Source organism: Trichoderma harzianum (genome assembly GCF_003025095.1).
Source record: "Trichoderma harzianum CBS 226.95 unplaced genomic scaffold M431scaffold_2, whole genome shotgun sequence".
NCBI classification, from domain to species: domain Eukaryota; kingdom Fungi; phylum Ascomycota; class Sordariomycetes; order Hypocreales; family Hypocreaceae; genus Trichoderma; species Trichoderma harzianum.
This window is the reverse complement of record NW_020209250.1, coordinates 906,463-923,607: the sequence shown is the minus strand read 5'-3', so window position 1 is coordinate 923,607 and position 17,145 is coordinate 906,463. Positions and strand designations below refer to the sequence as shown.

General features: G+C 52.6%; 6 protein-coding genes across 6 annotated transcripts; 3 read left to right on the top strand and 3 right to left on the bottom strand.

Annotated features, from left to right (window-relative positions):
* Positions 1–194: 194 nt before the first annotated feature.
* On the top strand, positions 195–2,786 carry M431DRAFT_13252 (hypothetical protein; the record flags this gene model as incomplete). The annotated part of the gene is made up of 4 exons (XM_024912482.1): positions 195–454; positions 575–886; positions 960–2,559; positions 2,626–2,786. Exons 1-4 carry the CDS (start codon positions 425–427, stop codon positions 2,784–2,786), a joined length of 2,103 nt encoding a protein of 700 aa, XP_024778461.1. The 5' UTR covers positions 195–424.
* An 822-nt stretch (positions 2,787–3,608) lies between these two features.
* On the bottom strand, positions 3,609–5,593 carry M431DRAFT_76290 (hypothetical protein; the record flags this gene model as incomplete). The annotated part of the gene is made up of 3 exons (XM_024922446.1): positions 3,609–4,732; positions 4,791–5,125; positions 5,190–5,593. 3 exons carry the CDS (start codon positions 5,591–5,593, stop codon positions 3,609–3,611), a joined length of 1,863 nt encoding a protein of 620 aa, XP_024778460.1.
* Positions 5,594–6,650: 1,057 nt separating this feature from the next.
* Positions 6,651–7,286, top strand: M431DRAFT_503735 (hypothetical protein). Its single transcript, XM_024918350.1, has one exon. It carries the CDS (start codon positions 6,743–6,745, stop codon positions 7,061–7,063), a length of 321 nt encoding a protein of 106 aa, XP_024778459.1. The 5' UTR covers positions 6,651–6,742; the 3' UTR covers positions 7,064–7,286.
* Positions 7,287–7,845: 559 nt separating this feature from the next.
* M431DRAFT_503733 (hypothetical protein) lies at positions 7,846–9,404 on the top strand. The gene is made up of 2 exons (XM_024918349.1): positions 7,846–8,850; positions 8,919–9,404. Exons 1-2 carry the CDS (start codon positions 8,133–8,135, stop codon positions 9,098–9,100), a joined length of 900 nt encoding a protein of 299 aa, XP_024778458.1. The 5' UTR covers positions 7,846–8,132; the 3' UTR covers positions 9,101–9,404.
* Positions 9,405–9,425: 21 nt separating this feature from the next.
* M431DRAFT_106236 (hypothetical protein) lies at positions 9,426–14,984 on the bottom strand. The gene is made up of 3 exons (XM_024911606.1): positions 14,648–14,984; positions 10,248–14,317; positions 9,426–10,172 (listed from the first exon to the last, which is right to left on the bottom strand). The coding sequence occupies exons 1-3, from the start codon at positions 14,781–14,783 to the stop codon at positions 9,801–9,803; spliced, it is 4,578 nt and encodes a 1,525-aa protein (XP_024778457.1). The 5' UTR covers positions 14,784–14,984; the 3' UTR covers positions 9,426–9,800.
* Positions 14,985–15,780: 796 nt separating this feature from the next.
* Positions 15,781–17,020, bottom strand: M431DRAFT_503731 (hypothetical protein). The gene is made up of 6 exons (XM_024918348.1): positions 16,794–17,020; positions 16,627–16,737; positions 16,554–16,570; positions 16,350–16,495; positions 16,214–16,294; positions 15,781–16,150 (listed from the first exon to the last, which is right to left on the bottom strand). Exons 1-6 carry the CDS (start codon positions 16,850–16,852, stop codon positions 16,019–16,021), a joined length of 546 nt encoding a protein of 181 aa, XP_024778456.1. The 5' UTR covers positions 16,853–17,020; the 3' UTR covers positions 15,781–16,018.
* Between the last annotated feature and the right edge of the window lie 125 nt (positions 17,021–17,145).

Genomic DNA, 17,145 nt, shown 5'->3' with positions numbered 1-17,145 from the left:
ATGAAACGTATGCTACATCTATGAGATTCCATCAGATGCTATTTCCGGCATCTTTCATGTGAGATGCCTATTTGGATCACAGACATTCCCGGAGAAATTTAACGTAAGCAGAGAAGAAGGTTTGCAGCTACCTAAACAAGGCACAGGGCCAGCTGTTAGCGCTGCGAGGTGCCTGTCTTACTTATCCCTGTCCCCTGTACTGTGCTGTGCTTGTGCTATTGACGCTCTTGGTGGCGTTTCTTTTGAACACGGTGGCGGAACCGACTGTGGGGGACCGGATTATCCAGCGCCCGAGCCTTGCCATTCTTGCGCCTACCATCATTACAGAGGACACTTTTGAAGGGCAAACTCGACACAGTTCGAGCATCTTTTTCTCAGTCTTTGCACTTTTCTCGAGCCGGCTGAGCTCCCCAAGGCCGTCAAGATGAGCTCAGACTACTCGTACGACGAACAGGTATGTGCAGTTTTCCCCAGCCTCTGCAGCGTTCCGCTCGCCCCAGGATTCGCCTTGTCGAGGTGGGCTTGAGCTCTACAGGTTGGACTGTTGTTTGCTAACCGGGCGTCTTGTCTACAGGGCCAGTTCTTCCCTTTCTTTATCCTGACCGTTACCGGCCTGGTCACCTTTCCCTTGACGTACAGTCTTTTCCGTAAAAGCACCGACAACGATGCGCTTGCGCCGCGCATCAAGTCGGATTACACATCCAAGCATGGCGATGTTGTAACGTCGCTGCGTGCGGCGCAGAAGAGGAAGCAGAGGAAGATCAAGCGGGCCATCTTCGTTGTGTTGGGCTGGGCTCTCATGGCGGGCATGGTGTATCTCATCATTGTGACCCAGACGATCGTTCCCAAGATTTGGAACCCTTATGACATACTGGGCATCTCAGAGGTAAGGGAGACGACAGCACCACATCTGACAGGAAATCAGGCGCATCAGAGCTAACACCTAATCTGAATTACAGTCATCTACCGAAAAGCAAATCAAGTCTCACTACAAGAGGCTATCCGTCAAATTCCACCCGGACAAGGTTCGGCCGGATCCCTCCAAGAACGAGACGCTGGAGATGCTCAACGACCGATACGTGGAACTCACAAAAGCCTACCAAGCCCTGACGGACGAGGAGGTCCGAAACAACTACATCCAATACGGCCATCCCGATGGCAAGCAGAGCTTTAGCATCGGCATTGCGCTGCCTCAGTTCATCATCGCAGAGGGCAACGGCAAATACCTGATTCTGCTCTACACTGGTCTCATGGGTATTTTGCTGCCTTATATGGTCGGCTCATGGTGGTATGGAACCAAGCGAATGTCAAAGGAAGGCGTCTTGATGGAGAGCGCCAACCGCCTGTTCAGACACTACAACGAAGAGATTGATGAGGGTGGCATCATTACGGCCCTTAGCACTGGCAAGGAGTTCGAAGCCGTCCTCAAGGGAGACCAGGCTGAATCTGGCCTGTCCAAGGTCGAATCCCGGATCACAGCCGAAGGCGAATCCGCACCATTTGCCTGTGGATTCTCTGTTAAGGACAAGGAGAAGCTTGAAGACCTGGACAGCGGCGTGCGACGCAAGGTGCTTGCCTTGCTGTGGGCTTACCTTGGCCGTGTCGAGCTTGACGACCCTGCGCTGACCAAGGCCAAGTTTGAGGTCGGTGCGATTGCCAGGACATTGAACCAGTCTTTTGCTGCGATTGCGATGGCATTTGGCAGCATTGGCCCCATCGCAGGATCTTTCAAAGCCAACCAGCATCTCATTCAAGCCTTATCCCCCAAGTCTTCTCCTCTCCTCCAGCTCCCACACATTAACGACAAGGTTGCTGCCGCCATCGAAGGCGACTCAAAATCCCACCTGACTGTGCAGCAATTCATGGATCTCCCGGACGCCGAACGAAGACGACTCGCCATTGGCAAGGATCTCCTCAGCGAAGGCCAGTACAAGGAGGCCATCAGCGTTGGCAAGCAGCTTCCCTACTTCCGTGTTGCCAAGGCTTTTTTCAAGGTTACCGGCGAAAAGGTCATCATTCCTTCATCTCTAGTTACGCTAGTCATCAAGGGCCGATTCATCCCCCCTGGCACCGAGTCGGTTCCCGCCATTGATGAGCTGTCTCTAGAGGACATTGACCCCGCTGAAGACGATTTGGATGCTCTCATGGGACGCAAGAAGAAGACGATCAAGGGCCCCGATGGAAAGCCCGTCACCGTCGAAGATAACTCTGTCCTGCCGCCTCTGACTTTTGCCCCTCACTATGCTCGAGACCACTCTCCCAAATGGTACGCTTTCCTCAGCGATTCCAAGCAGGACAAGATGGCGGTTCCCCCTTTCACCTTTGACAAGTTTGATCAGCCCCTCTTTGATGAGGAGGGCAAGCCCACGTTCAACATGCAGACTCTCAAGGCTCAATTCGCTGCTCCCCCTCAACCCGGCCACTACACTTTCTGCATGCACGTCGTTTGCGATTCCTATGTTGGATTTGATACCAAGATGGAGGTTACTCTCGTTGTAGAGGACGCCAGCAAGGCCGCCCAGATGGAGGCTGAGGATGAGATCAGTGAGCCGGAAGAAGGTAAGCCGCCTGCCTACTCGCCGCAAAGAATACCAAAAGATCAGTTTGCTAACATGTGTGATATAGATTCCATTGCTGGACAAATGCGAGCTCTCAAGACCGGCCAGCCTGTTGGCGGAGAACCCAAGCCTAGGCGGAACAAGGACAGCTCTGATGAAGAGTCAGGCACCGATGAGGAAGAGGATGACACAAGTGACACGAATACTGACACAGAAGATGAGAGCTGAGGTCCTCCCTGACAATGATGGGTTGTCACGGAGCATGTTTCATTAGACTGGAAAAATAAAAGAAGAAAAACACAACCAAAAAAGAAACCCAGCTAACTGGTGACTAAAAAAAAGAGAGAGAAAGAGAAAAAAAACTGGCTCAAGCACATGTACTTCCGCAGTGAAGCGCGAGTTGATTTTGCATCTGAGCTATACTTGAGGCAAGGGAACTATCAGAGACTGGGTTGGGTAGCCGTATCTGACGGCGTGGAGTTCTTTTTTTCATCTCTTTTTTTTTCAAGCGGCATAAGGAATTTAATTATGTTGGGTTTGTTAGTTTAACTTGTATTACCTAGTTTTACCTAGAATCATGTCATGTTATTGGAACAAATACAGGACGGTGTGATGCTGAAGCATGCTTACAAGTGTTATATGGTCTTCTAAGAATTGCGAAGCTGGCTGAATTTTGGTGCTTTCATGCAATTAGACTGCACGGCTTCATATGGTAATATCACAACATTTCTCTTAGCGCCAGGCATCCACATAGGTAGTTAGGGGAGGACATAGAAGAGAGAAAGGTTGATAATATATTGGTGCTTTTGATTGTGTGTGTTCGTGTGTGAGGTTGTGTGTGAACACTCGTTTGTACTACATCTATGTACTACGTTATGAATTATTATTCTCTCCAGCATTCCCGTTCATTGCCATGTGATAATCATGATGAGTTCAACCAAGCCATCTCGCCAAATAAAGAAAATAAACAGCACGAGGAGAAGTAATAAAAAAAAAAGGACGAAAAATGATGAAAAGGTGGGGGCGTATAGAGAAAAGAGAGCAGCGCGCTCAACATACTCGCACGCCGCAAACCTCGACGCCCTTGCCCTCAATAACGGCCTGTCTGCCAAAGTACACGGCAGCGAGCTCCTGCACAAAGAGGGCGTCGCTGGCGCTCCATACGTCTAGGCCCATAGTCTCTATGGACCGGCTGTCTATGGTGATGGCGGAGAGATCAGAGTCATCGCCGCCGTTGGGAATCAAGTCTTCGTTCTCGTCGTTTTCGTCGTCGCCCTCGTCGTTATCGCGGTATGTCTCATCCGCAGAATCGACAATGTCCACCATGACGGAAAGCATCTGCGTGGTGAGGCGGTGGAAGTAGGTGATGATGGCCAGCTCAATGTTGGCTTCGCCATCGACGCTGCCGCGGCGGCCAGCAAGGGAGGCGATGGAGTTGCTCAGGGGCTCTAATTGCAAAGGTGTAGTGGACAGCGGAAGTGACATGGAGGCGCGGGGGCTGGCTGGGAATAGCATGTCCGCGAGAAGGGCGGCATCGCGCGTCGACTCTTCTTGCTCTTCTGAGCGGATCTGCTCGCCCGCGCTGGCCCACCACATGAAGCCGTTGTAGGCAAAGGCTGCCCAGGTGACAGGCTCGATGAGCTTGTCGGCGGCGCCATAGGGCTCGTCTTTGACCACCCGAGCGGAGTGGCCAGTCGACAGTCTCACTGCTGAGGTCTCGGATTCGGGGGATCGAGGATCTTGGCCTGTGGGGACGGTTGGCGCGATTGCAGCCAGGCGTGCGAGGCCAGTACGCAGTGCGTTGAAGCGACGAAGGTCACGCTGGGTGGCCTTGACGATTTTGCCGCCGGCATACTCTACCACCGGCCAAGCTTTGTCTTTGGCGTTTGCCGAGTAGTCTGGCGGCATGGTGATGAGCATGTCCCAAAGGGTGTCTTTAGTGGCGAGGATGCTGTCCGTGGTGCAGGCAATCCACCCAGACCCTGATTCATCGGCATCATCGACGGCACTTTCATCGCTGCGGTCACGCTTGGATGCCTTGAGGTCATCCATGAGAAACGAAATATCATGCACGCCGATGCTGAACAGAGGTCGAAGACGCTGGGGCGGAGCAGGCGTAGGCAGGGAGTCTGTGATGGAGAGAGGGATATTGGATAAGATGGAGATGTTATATACTTGGGACACATGTTAGTCCCTGTGCCATCTATTGCTTCAGGCCAGCACTTGACTTACCAAAGTTGCAAATCTCATGTACCGGAGCGTGACAAGAAATCAATATGCGCTGTCGAAGCAGGGCGGCGCGGTGGATGGGGAATATCAAGGGGCCGAAGCTGTCCAGCAGCTCGGCCAGGCTCCAGGCAGGGTGGTAAGGAGATAGTTTGTGCTCAGGCTGGAACAGAGAGACGCCATCAGTGAGGGACGAGTGTCTACCATGGGTCCTGCGTAACTGGTCTGGCACTGGAGAAATGGGCGTATTGACGGTGGAAAAGGTCTCTCCTTCTTTGGCCTTGTTGGAGTCCCAGTACTTTTCTAATATTTCGGTCTGGTTGCGATTCTTGGCGAGGTTCCTTTTTGCCGCCATGTTTCTTAGCTGAAGCTCTTGGAATGTAAAACGGGACAAAGATTACTTACGCTGCCATTTTCTTCAGGTTTTCGGCATGTCTCCATGCCCGTCCTAGCCTTCCATAGCTGAGGGGGACCAGAATGCCCACGGCAATCATGCGAGCATGACGGGCCTCTTCCTCTTCACACGGCTCATTGACAAATGCGCTCAAGCCAGCATGTGCGCCATCGTGGACAAAGTAGATGAGATCGTCAGAGACGGTATGAAGGCCAGACGGCAGCGATTTGTACTCGACGAGACCCTCGAGTTCAAGTCCCGGCGTGGACTGTTTCCAGACAATTGTGTAGCCGGCCTTGACGTCGAAGTCGATGAGAAACAGGGCGGCAATGGGCGGGAGATCGACGAGGGAGGGAGCAGGGGCGGGAGGAGGAACGGAGATGGAGGACGGCTGGGCTCGGCGAGCTGGGGCCATGGCGACTTGGATATGGCTTCTGAATGGATCAGAGCATGATATGGATTGGACTGATTCGAGGTACGGAGCTCATGCGAGAGGCTGGTAATGGCCGACGAGAGACCAAGTAGGGATGGGCGGATGGAGCAGAGATGCGTCGGCACACAATCGATAGCTCATGCAATGCGGCAGAACGGAGTATCGAAGCAAAGCAAAGCAAAGTGGATTTGCTGGATGGAGACGCTGCTCTTCTCTTGATGCCCAAGGCTTTGTTTTGGGGGTATGATATAAGAACAGCAGTAGCAGCGATATCTTATGCGGCGCAATATGTAGAGCAGTTCCGCGGCAGCGATTCACTCAAGACGCAGCCGTCGAAGCTCCGCGAACAGGCAGGCAATTGGAGTTAAAAGCAGAGCGTCGCCATTGCGGTCCTGACAGGGATGCAGCTTGCATGGCGTGTCTTTTGCAACTTTGCTTGAGCCGAGGGTGGATCAGCAAGGCTCCAGAATGGGAAGATGCAGATCACGTGATGGTGCCTTGTTTCTTTGTTTGAGGAGCAAGTTGCACATTCGAAAGATGAGATGAAAGAAAGAGAGAGACTTATAATATTGAAATGATGGCTCAGAAAGAATATATATTTTCTCCGGCTGACTGTTCCAAGTAGTTGTCTTGATACACGGAGCAGCTGAAATGTCACCTATTAAAGCGTTGATACTTTTTGACGCCGAAAGAAACGTGGTGGAAACATTAGACCATCAGTCCCCACATCATGGTCGGCTATTTCTAACCAATCACAGAATCAGGACGCCCTTGTGCCCCTCTTCTTTTAGACCAATGTCACTCGCTGGTTGAGGCTTTCCGCTACTCCATCGGTACCTGGTGCAGACGCCAACAGCAACGGCTTCAGTAGGTACACACCACTTAGACGTTATTCAACAAGCTTCGGTCTTGAGCTGCCCAGTGTTTTATGTGTCTGTCGATACTATGGTTTAGTAGCAAATTGACTACTATATGCAGACGTTCCCGTGACCACCAAACTTGCCGTGCTTGTGATTTCATTTCCTTTTCCTCCTCTTCCTCGAGACTGACCCATCTCGTGGTACTCTGTGTCCAACAGAAAGAGAAGCATATTGCCGTGAAATAACACTTCAACTCCGTGCAACAACCGAAATGCAAAACACGTATCAACAGCCTTCAGAGGGTTCTCAAGCATGGCGACGGACGTCCTCCATAAGCTCGGAAGACATGAAGTCGGCCCTAGAAGCATTCGCAACCGCCGGTAACAAAGCTCTCAATACAAGCTCGTTTGGGGCAGGACCCGACGACTATCTTCGGAAAGCTGCCGAGCGCAGGACAAGTATTCCCAGCGGCTACAAACAAGACGCAATTACAAGGGAGATGATGGCAAAAGCGTGGGCTGCGAAACCATATCCCGGCATGGGAGGGCAAGGAACCGGTAGTCAGGGTAGCTTCAGTAAAAAGGAGACATGAAATTGCAATGTTGTCAGTATATCAATATTTATTAGTCTGATATGGAGCTCTGTCGTCTGTTGGGTGAGGATTATTTGAAGGCAACGCCTATTCAGCAGTCCGATTTCGCTATTCAGCACCCGTATCGCAAGTCATACTGAACACAAGACGAGTACAGTTATAGTAGTAAATAATAATAAAAATATAACTACCTATAGTAGCAGATACTAGAGGAATATACTAGGCACCTAGCATGCTCGCATTTCCATCCCTCTGTGTATCTTACACGGACGTCCTCGGCTTGATTGCCCGGTTACCGGAGAAGCATGTGCCGAAGTACAAGATCCAATTGGAGAGATGATACTTCAGCTTGAAACAGAATACAATATATTGATTGGCCCGCTTGGTGCCCGAGCACACCGCATACTTTAGTACCTGTATCAAGTACTGATAACTGAAATAGTATAGCCCATAAAATCGACCATCGGCCACGATTGATAAGAAGTCGAGAAAACGTGTTGAAAATTACCACCAGGTATCTCGCCCTCCCCCACATGTCAAAAAACCACACAACATCCCAGCCAATCACGGCATCAGCACTGCGCTCGACCCCTCTAAAAGCCTGTCCCCAACGTCATTAACCTACCAAAACCCGAGGATGTACCCGTGTACCTGCTGAACACACCCACAGGCGCCGCGAGCTGCAGGTAGCCGATACTTCAGCCGCTACAGGTACACCATGCAGATTTGCAAGTACACCCGTTCTTCTCCAACAAAATCTCCTGGCCACCAACTTTAGTTCCCGTGCCTTGTGTGCGCTTGTGATTGCGTCCCCTGGGCCATCCATTTTTCCTCTTCTTTTTCTTTTCCTCTCTTCTTCCCTTTTGATCTGGTCACATTCTCTATCCTCCATCCCGCAGTCAGTCTCGGCTCAGCGCAAGAGCATGGAACTGTAACAGCACCAGCCTCGAAACCTTCTCCCCGCCCTCCTCGGTATCCTCGTTATCCCACTCTCTCTCGCCTCGGCTTCTCTCTCCGTACGACAACACACAAGACAAAAAGCCCCTACAAAACAACGGCAGCTCAAACCATGGTCCTCTTCCTTGGCGCTATCGCCAAGTTCCTCGTCGGCTACACAGCGCTGACAATCTCCTTCTACATGCTGTCCTACGTCGTCCCCAAGGCGGCCTTCGTGGCCCGCGTCCTGGCCGCCTACATGACGCTCATCGCCTGCGCGCTCTACGGCGTCATCGCCTCCATCGTCCTGACCATCCTGGGCAAGCAGCAGATTGCGCAGTGGACCGTCGCGCGGGCCTTCCACTACTCCATGCAGCTGACCACGGGCGTCGAGTTTGTCATTGACGACCCGGACAACGTCCTCAACACCACCCGGCCCGCCGTCTTCATCGGCAACCACCAGACCGAGCTTGACGTGCTCATGCTGGGCGCCATCTTCCCCAAGTACTGCAGCGTGACCGCCAAGGCCCAGCTCAAGAAGGTGCCCTTCCTCGGCTGGTTCATGAGCCTCAGCGGCACAATCTTCATCGACCGCAAGAACAGCAAGGACGCCCGCTCCGCCATGGACGGCGCCGCCACCGAGATCAAGACCAAGCGCCAGAGCGTCTACATGTTCCCCGAGGGCACGCGCAGCTACACCAAGGAGCCCGCGCTGCTGCCCTACAAGAAGGGCGCCTTCCACCTGGCCGTGCAGTCCGGCGTCCCCATTGTCCCCGTCGTCGTGGCCAACTACAGCCACATCCTCTACATCAAGGGCCTGGTCTTTAACTCTGGCAAGATTCCCATCAAGGGTACGTGTATTCAAACCTATTTAGATCCGGAATTATCAACCGTAATGCCAATATGCCTAACCCTTTAGTCTTGCGCCCCATCCCCACCACAAACCTCACCTCGGCCGATGTCGACGAGCTCACCCAGTCCACCCGCGAACTCATGCTCAAGGAGCTCATCAGTCTCACCGAAAAGGCTCGCGGCCGCCCAATCGCCGTCCCCACCTCCCTCAACGGCAACTCCACAGCAAAGAGCACCGCCATCAACTAGAAGTTGGCCGCGGCTACACCACAGCGTATGCGCTCATAGATTATGAAGTCAACGAGAGAACGCCCCCTTTTAGCGATAGAGAAATCAACCATGTTTGAAAACCCCTCTAAAAAAAGAAACAAAGAGAATGGTATGCCCTCAAAGTTAGATTAGACACGGCAGGCTGGCGGATTCAAATGGCGAAATAGGACGGACGGTGGGTGGAAGGGTTTAAAGAGCGGGTTTTGACATGTGCGCGAGGTCAATTTCAAATTGATACCCATTAGAATTAAAAAACAAGAAAAAATAAAAACCCTCTTATGGCATTTCTTTGTGTTATTATATGGTGAACTTTTTCTCGTATTATTATATGATAAACTTTTATATTGTTTTTCACTATCCTTGTTAAAACAGATAGCAATTCGTCTGTACAGCTAGCTCTCTCCATCTACATTTTCAACTTCCAACTGGCCAAAGAAATAAAGGTATGTGTCTAAACGCTCTACATGCGCTTCCCCCATACGCCTCTTAAAACACGAAGCTGCCAAACTCCAGATACCGCCGCCTCTTTTGCCCCTTTTTCTTCTTTCTTTTTTTCTTCCGATACCACACATTGCCAGGAGATTCCATCATTCCTCAGTTCCTCTTTTTTCTCATAACCACGACCAAATGTACACGAAGTAAACACTGCGCTCAAAAACGGGCAGACAACTAACTATATTTACTCCCTCAACGCCAAGATGGCCTGCGTAAGAGGCACAACTCTAAGACTGCGGCCTCGCTTCAATCCGGCTTCGCTCGAAGGATTGTTCAAGAGCGTCGGGCACCGTTCATCGGTCCACTTGCGAAATACTCGCTTCAGGTCCCGCGGCGCACCTTCGAGAACAACCGTCGAGATGGGGATAAAGGGCCGGTCCTCCATGCTGGCAGCCAGGACGGCGTATTCCTGAGCAAAGTCGAGGGCGGTGCGGAAGGATGCGTACTGGGACTGGGCCTGTGAGCCAACAATAATGTACATCTCAAAGAAGGCATCGAGAATGTAAATGTTGAATGTTGACATGTCGGCCTGGTTGAACGGGCAAATCTCAAAGATCTAGGAAATATATGGTCAGTAAGCCGCAATAAAAGAATACCCAAATGTCCATTGTCATGTATGTGTTTTGCTCACCTTTTGCCTAGACTCTACATCGGCACAAAAGAGTCTGCCGTTGTATTTCCCATAACTGGGCTTCAGTCGCCAGTGATCCGCCGAGTGAGGCTTCGACTCGCCACCCATCATGTCCCAGAAGGAAGCAGGCTCGCTGCCCTCGTCATACTCAATCAGCTGTCCAGTCACCGTCAAGTCCATACCAATGAGGCGTGCGCAGCTGAGCTCCTCCACATCACTGCCCTTGCCCTTCCACAAGTAGCAGTTGCCAGAGTGGGTGATCAGATAGGCAAATCCAGCACAGAGGCTGCCCGTCGTAAAGTCAACCTCGTCAAATGCTACCTGGCCCTGATACCGTCTGCCGCAAAGCATGGACGGCGCAAGCGAGTCGTATCTGGTGCTTGCACCTCTTCGAACAATGACAATGCCGCCAAGGGCCTGTAGGAACTCTGGTGTTTCCTTGCCTTGCCTGATTTTGATGAGTTTGCCGCCCAGCTGCCTGGCCTCTTGCTGTGCCACAGCCTCTGCTGCATCCTCATCTGCGTCTGCAACTTCATCGCCGATCCAGAAGTAGACCTCGCGCACTTTCCATCCGGCTTCGTTGGTAAAATTATGCCCAGCAACGTACATTTCTTGTTCAAAGAGGATACGCTCGCGGTAAGCCGGAACTATCATCTGCTTGCCCTCTCCGTCAATCTGGAACATGTGGAAGGACAATGTCTTGCCCTTTGCGCCAGTCTTTGGGTAGTTTGTCAAGATATCCGCGTAGTCCATGTCGCAGGGGACGCTCTCATACGGGGGACCAAAGAAGTCGTGAAGTATGGCTGATACATCGCTACCATGGCTTGTTTGCGGCCGCGAAGGCGATGCGAGGGGTGCCTCAACCCGCGGCTGTGGTAGCCGCTGGGGAAAAGGTGTCGCCGCAGGTGGCGGTGACGCTGGTCGTGTGTTGCCTCCCTTTGGTAACCCGTTGAAAGAAGACGGCTTGGGTCCTGGCAATGGGGCTTTCATGGCAGCTGGGGCACGCTCTGGTGCAGCGTTTACTGTCGATGGCTTCGATTCACCTAGCATGTTGATGGCGGATGACCGGGTGTCAGGTAGCGAGCGCTCGGTTTTCTTCACCGGGGACCATGAACCAGTCTTTTGTTGTATCAGCTTCGCAGCCTCTTTGGCAGACTCTCCGGTCTTGACCGGTTCCCATGTGCCAGTCTTTTGAGGTGAGAGCTTGCCGGGTGTCCTGGGAGTCTCAGATGCCGCTGTAGTGGTGTTATCCTTGGGTTGCTCGAAGAATTTTGACATGCGCTTCAAGTTCAGTTTCTTCGGTGCTTCTACCTCCAGCTTCTGAGGTGACTCAGGTCGTGATGATAATAATTGGCCGACCTGGATAGCAGACTCTGTTTGTCGTCTACTACGAAGATTCAAGGGGGCAACAGGCTGCTCCAGAGGTCGGCTGTCAGCCTCTACCTTTCTGGCCTCGATAGGCTTTGGTTTAAATGGCACATCAGGCTTTGTGGCCGCTCGATCTTGAATTGGGTGCGTAATTGGCTTCCTGTCTTCAACGGGCGCGGGAAGACGCTGCTTTCCAAAGGCGGCAGGTTGCCGGCTTACTGAGGACGACTCTGCAGAGCCATTTGTGGAATTGGTGGAAGTATTGCCTACATTGGTCGGCGCCTTTCTCCTCGGGCCACGCGCTCGACTCTTAGTCATGTGTGTCAGCTGAGGGCCTGGTTGTGAAACTTGAGCATCTCCATCGCCTCGTCCTGATTCTTCACCTCGACTCCCGCCGTTGGAAGCTGCCGGCGGTGGTCCTCGTGCCAGCATCCCGGCAAGGGCAGGGTTAAATCGTCCGGCCAGGCCGCCAAGCTTTGATGGAGCACTCTTCTTCTTCAAAAGGCTGGGCAGAGATTCTTCGGTCCGGGCTGGCGTATCGGGTTCCTTATTCTCTAGTCTGGTATTCTCAGTCAAGGTGGTCTTCGTGGGAGTCAAGGATGGGCTGGACTGTTTGGCCAAGTTCACTTGACTTGACTTTCTCTGTGGAGGATCTGGTTTTGAGTAATCGGAATTCTTCGACTGACCGGATGGGGTTCGACTCTCTGGAGGTACGTCTTGCTGGAGCACGGCCGTTGACTTACCCAGCTCACTCCTTATAGCGAGTGCTTCGGGAAGAAGAGGCTTAGGCTTGTCACGCGTTATCGTATTGGCAATTCCTGTTCCCTCGGCTTGGGCCCTTTTGAAATCTTCTCTCTTCTTCTGTATGGAATCCTTGAATTCGTCCCTAATTACTGACTTCTGTGGCCCGTCAGTCGCGTTGAGAGCCGCCTTGCCACGGAGAATGTTGTCCTTTAGCTCGTCTGGAGCTTTAAAGTTTTGAGTCTTGGTTCTGCGAAGAGTGCCAAATACAGCCTTGAACTCGGGCTCCTGGGTCTTGGGAGTCGGGGCTTCGGCAGCTCGTGGCTTCAAGTTTCCGCGGAAATCCAGATCCTTCTTTGGCGGAGCCTCAGGTTTAACCTTGGCAGGCAGAGGGGTAGGGCTGATAGAGGCGCTGAGAGATTCGGACCGCCTCTCCCTCACTTGATCGAGAGCGCCCCTCGACTTTGATCTTGGTCTTTCCGGTCCGGCAGTCATGGGCGTACTCGATGTTGGGAAATTTTGAAACGACGCACGATTCGTTACAGATTGTGTTCCAGGGGGTGAATAGATCCCACCCAGACCAGTAGTGTTGAGGTTCAGCCTTGAACCCATTGGCGTGGACCTCATAAGCCCATCGATACTAACTTGGTGCTTGTGAGAGGGAGCAGCGGGTTTGCTTGGCTCGGGAGTAGCATTACCACCACGCTTGTTCTTGTTGAGCTCGACCATCCATGCTGGTTGTTGTGAGGATGCTGGCTTCGGGGGTAGCTTTGGCGAGTCTGGTTTGTTAAGGGCGCTCTCGAGCCAGCTTGATTTCGTCGGGCTCCAACGTCGAGGCTCCATTGTCTTGGTTGGGGAGAGTGGAAGGGATGCATCATCGAGAAGCTCATGCCTTTGGGGCTGAGGTGGGCTCGTGGAAGTTGGTGTTTTGGGACGCCTTTCGGACGCTTCTCCATGTCGAGACGTTGGCCGAGAGGATGGACGAGATCTACTTGTCCCTGACGTTGTAGTCGCCGTAGCCGCTGTTGGGTCACGAACAAACATGCTCTGTGGCCTTGGCGGAGCCGCCCCCCTGTCGATTGAGCCACGATGGCTCGCCGTCACGTTCTCAGGACGTGTCAACGCAGGCGGGCTGGCAACAGACCATCGCTTCACGCTATCGCTCCTCTTCATCATTGCGCTCTGCACAAAACCGCCCATGCCCTTGGTCGGAGACGATGTACGCACAGGAGATGTCCGGCCAGTCGCTGTTGGGGCAATCGGTTCTGCCTGAGGCCTCTCAGCGGCTGGATTGTCGAAGCTGGGAGGGTTCAGAGAGAACGGAGAAGCAAGCTTGCCGAGAGCACTCTCGCCTCGGGAGCCAGGGCGTTCTCCGGAGTTTTCGCTGCTCATGCCAGGCAGCTGGGCGCTGAGAGACGACATGTCGAGTCGATCATCGTCTTCCACCTGGTTCCGTCGGTACGCCGCAGAGTCAGCGCCTCTGTCGGCAGTTTGACGAAACCACGACGCATCCTTGGATCCGAGGCTCTTGGCGATCTGGTCCTTGGAAAGAGGCTGGGTAGGAGATGGAGGCTCCTCTGCAGCCGTCTCGTGCGTGGCGGCCGCATTTCGAGCAGCGACGACACTCAGCGGGCGGCTGTTGGATCGGGTCGTACGCCGCTGCCACGAGAGTTGCGAATCTCTTCGAGAAGCTGCAGCATCATCGCCCCGCTTTGCGTCGAGATCCTCAGGGGCATCGTTCTCTCTCGCCTGTGAGGTGGAGTGCAGCATAGCATCAGATTGATCCGCCTCTAGGGGTTGCTCTGTCTCAGTCGACGATCGCTCGCGCAGCTTATCCAAGGACTCGCCGGCTGGGGAATCGAGTCTCAGCGATTCGGAAAGGTTGACAGTTCGCCGGAGCGTGCGTGGTGACGGCGTGTTGGCTGGCGATGATTTCTGCGGTGAGATGGATCGGGCGCGTTCTTTTGAATAAGGCGGGTCAGCGTTGTTTCATCAGTAGGTCAGGTCCCGAAATTCATATATGCTCGCTATTTAGGGCCCCCCCCCCATAGCAGATCTAAGGGGTGTGAGGACAGCCGTAAGAAAACATTTAGACAAAAAGTAAATAAACCTTGTGCCTGGTGGCAACCCTCAGATAGCTCTGACAAACGAACACCATGGCAACAAGGCAACGCCAAAAAAGCCAAAGCCTCACACCATCGGGTAGCTACCTAGCAACAGGTACTACCGTCCCCGATTCGATTCCGAGAAGAAATGGCGAGAATCAAGGCAAAAAAGAACAAGGCACTCACCCTCTCTTCTGGCCTGGCGCTCCCGTTTGGCAGCAAGAAACTCCTCGCGCTCTCGGGCTCGCATCTCGTCGTCCTCAATCTGCTGCCCCCGCAGGCGCTCGACCTGCTCGAGAAACTGGGATACTTCGTCCGACATGGTGGGATTGGCGACTCTACCGGTGCGTAAAAGCAGCTGACAATGGCATGGCACGGAGAAAAGAGGCTGCCTGTGCTTGTTCCGCTCTCGAGGTCGAGGTCGAGGTCGAGGTCGAGGTCGAGTTTGAGGTCTGGTGGTGGGGGTTGATTGTCCTCAAACGGATATTGATGGGACGTTGATACATTCGGTAGCAGATTGGCGGCTTCAATCTTTAAGAGAACCTGACACCCGCTACAGTTCCAGTTCACTCGACGCCCTTTTTATTGGGGGTCAATAGCGTGTTGCCGTTGCCGTGGGTTGCGGCCCGCGGGGCTGTCTTGGGGCGTGTCTAGGCGATCCACGGCAGCCCCATAGCATTGGCGCCCCTGTAACCTAGCCCCCCAGGAGAAACCGCAGCGCTCATGCAGGGTACGCTCAAGGGGTTTCCGGTATTAAATCCCAACGTCATGAAATTGCATCTCACAGAGCACAGAGCATGCATCTCCTTTTTAGAAATCACCTCCATACTACCCGTATTATTTGCGCGCGCCATCCCGGCCTCTCCTGAACGGTGGGCAAGGCTCGAGCACCGTCTACACCGAGGGGGCCCTTCGATTGTTTACTATTGATCGCCAATAACAGTAAACACACAAACACGAGATGTGCTACTACCTGTTAGTGCCCGTCGTCAACAAACCCAAAATCTCGTCCACAACCCCCTCCAACGGCCGTAGAGGTTGCAAAGTGACCTCGCTCTTTCTGCTCTGATTCCATCTGTCTCGCCTGCGTGCCTGGGAACCCAAATCTGATCGAGGCCTTTCTGCTGCGAACCAATCAAGTCGGCGAGACGGCCGTCAGGCGAGTTGGTCCGATGAGCCTATCCACACAATTTCCACACCATCTTGCCATCTCCCTTGACAACTGGTCCACATGAGTCTTGTGCTATGCTTTGTGCTACTCCGTGTTCCGTATCACCGATCGCCGACCATGGAATTAGAGGCGGTGCTAGTGCTCGTACATAACATCAGGGACAAGAAGTGAATGGTGGTAGTACAACACTGATGAAGTGGTTTACCATCAGTCACTGGGTTGCTGGCTATGTAATATTACTACCCGACTCCCTGGGACCTGTCCCGCGGCCCAGTTCTATATCCGTACGTAAAATGCGATGCTTCAATCAAGTAAATACGAGTACATGGAGCAGGGCTTCACGCTCCGTCAGCAACCTCCCCTCGGTTCTTTCAATCACAGTCATCCTAATACAAGAAAAGCCGCTTCTTCGCGTCCTCCACCACCCACGACATGCCCTGGTTGAGATTCTTCCCCGTCATGGCCGACGACGGCAAAACGTGCCATTGATGCGTCCGTATATCGTTCAACCGCAACAACTAGTCAAAAACCTTATTAGACACCCATTCAATCCTTCAAATAGGCCTCAAAAGATAGCTCACCGTAACAACCTCCTCTTCGGTCATGCACCCATCCACATCCGTCTTGTTTGCAAATATCAACAAGCAGGCTCCCGCCAAGCGCTACCCTAGACGTTAGCTCTCATCCACCGAAACTGCAGCATACCCCATCACAAACCTCTTCTTCCAGCAGGCCATGGAGTTCCTCTCTGCAGTCGTCTATTCGTAACCGATCTGTTGTGTCCACGACCCAGATCAAGGCGTCTGTCTTTTCGAAATAATTCCGCCAGTATGACCGCAGCGTCTTCTGGCCACCCACGTCCCCTATAGAAGTTAGATGATACCAATCTTGCCTTGCAAAGATCTTCAATGGCTGCCTTACAGATGTTGAGCTTGTATCTGTCACCGCATTGTTAGTTTTGGGCCAAATTTTGGGTTGGGACAGAAGCAATCACCCTTCGTAGTCAATCGTCTTGATAATAAACCCAAGCGTTGGGCTAACAGTGTTCACATCTTCACCCATAATCTGTTTGACAATTGTCGTCTTTCCGGCATTGTCAAGACCTCTTTTGATACATCAGTCTCTCAAACTACCCGGCTTGGTAAATTAACTGGCACATACAACATGAGTACTCGCATCTCTTTATCCTTTAGGCGGGCTTTGCGTAATATGGATAACATGTTGCTGGCTGCCCAAAGATTAAGAGCCGAGACTTCGTTGTTCTTCCTTTCGGCAAAAGAGCTTGGGTTGATGAGGACCTTTTCTATGGCCTCCAGATGAGATGAGTAGCTGTGTATTTATAGAAGAAATATCACCCTTAGGCACGGTGTTGATAGACCCAATGTTTCATTTATTGCCTGCCTGCTAGGTAGCTACTAAAGTACTCTAATCTTGTAATGCGCTGTCAGAAGCACGGCGTTGCACACGTGATGCAGAGCATTCCCCATAGTTTTTTGGTTCCCGAGGTCCTGTT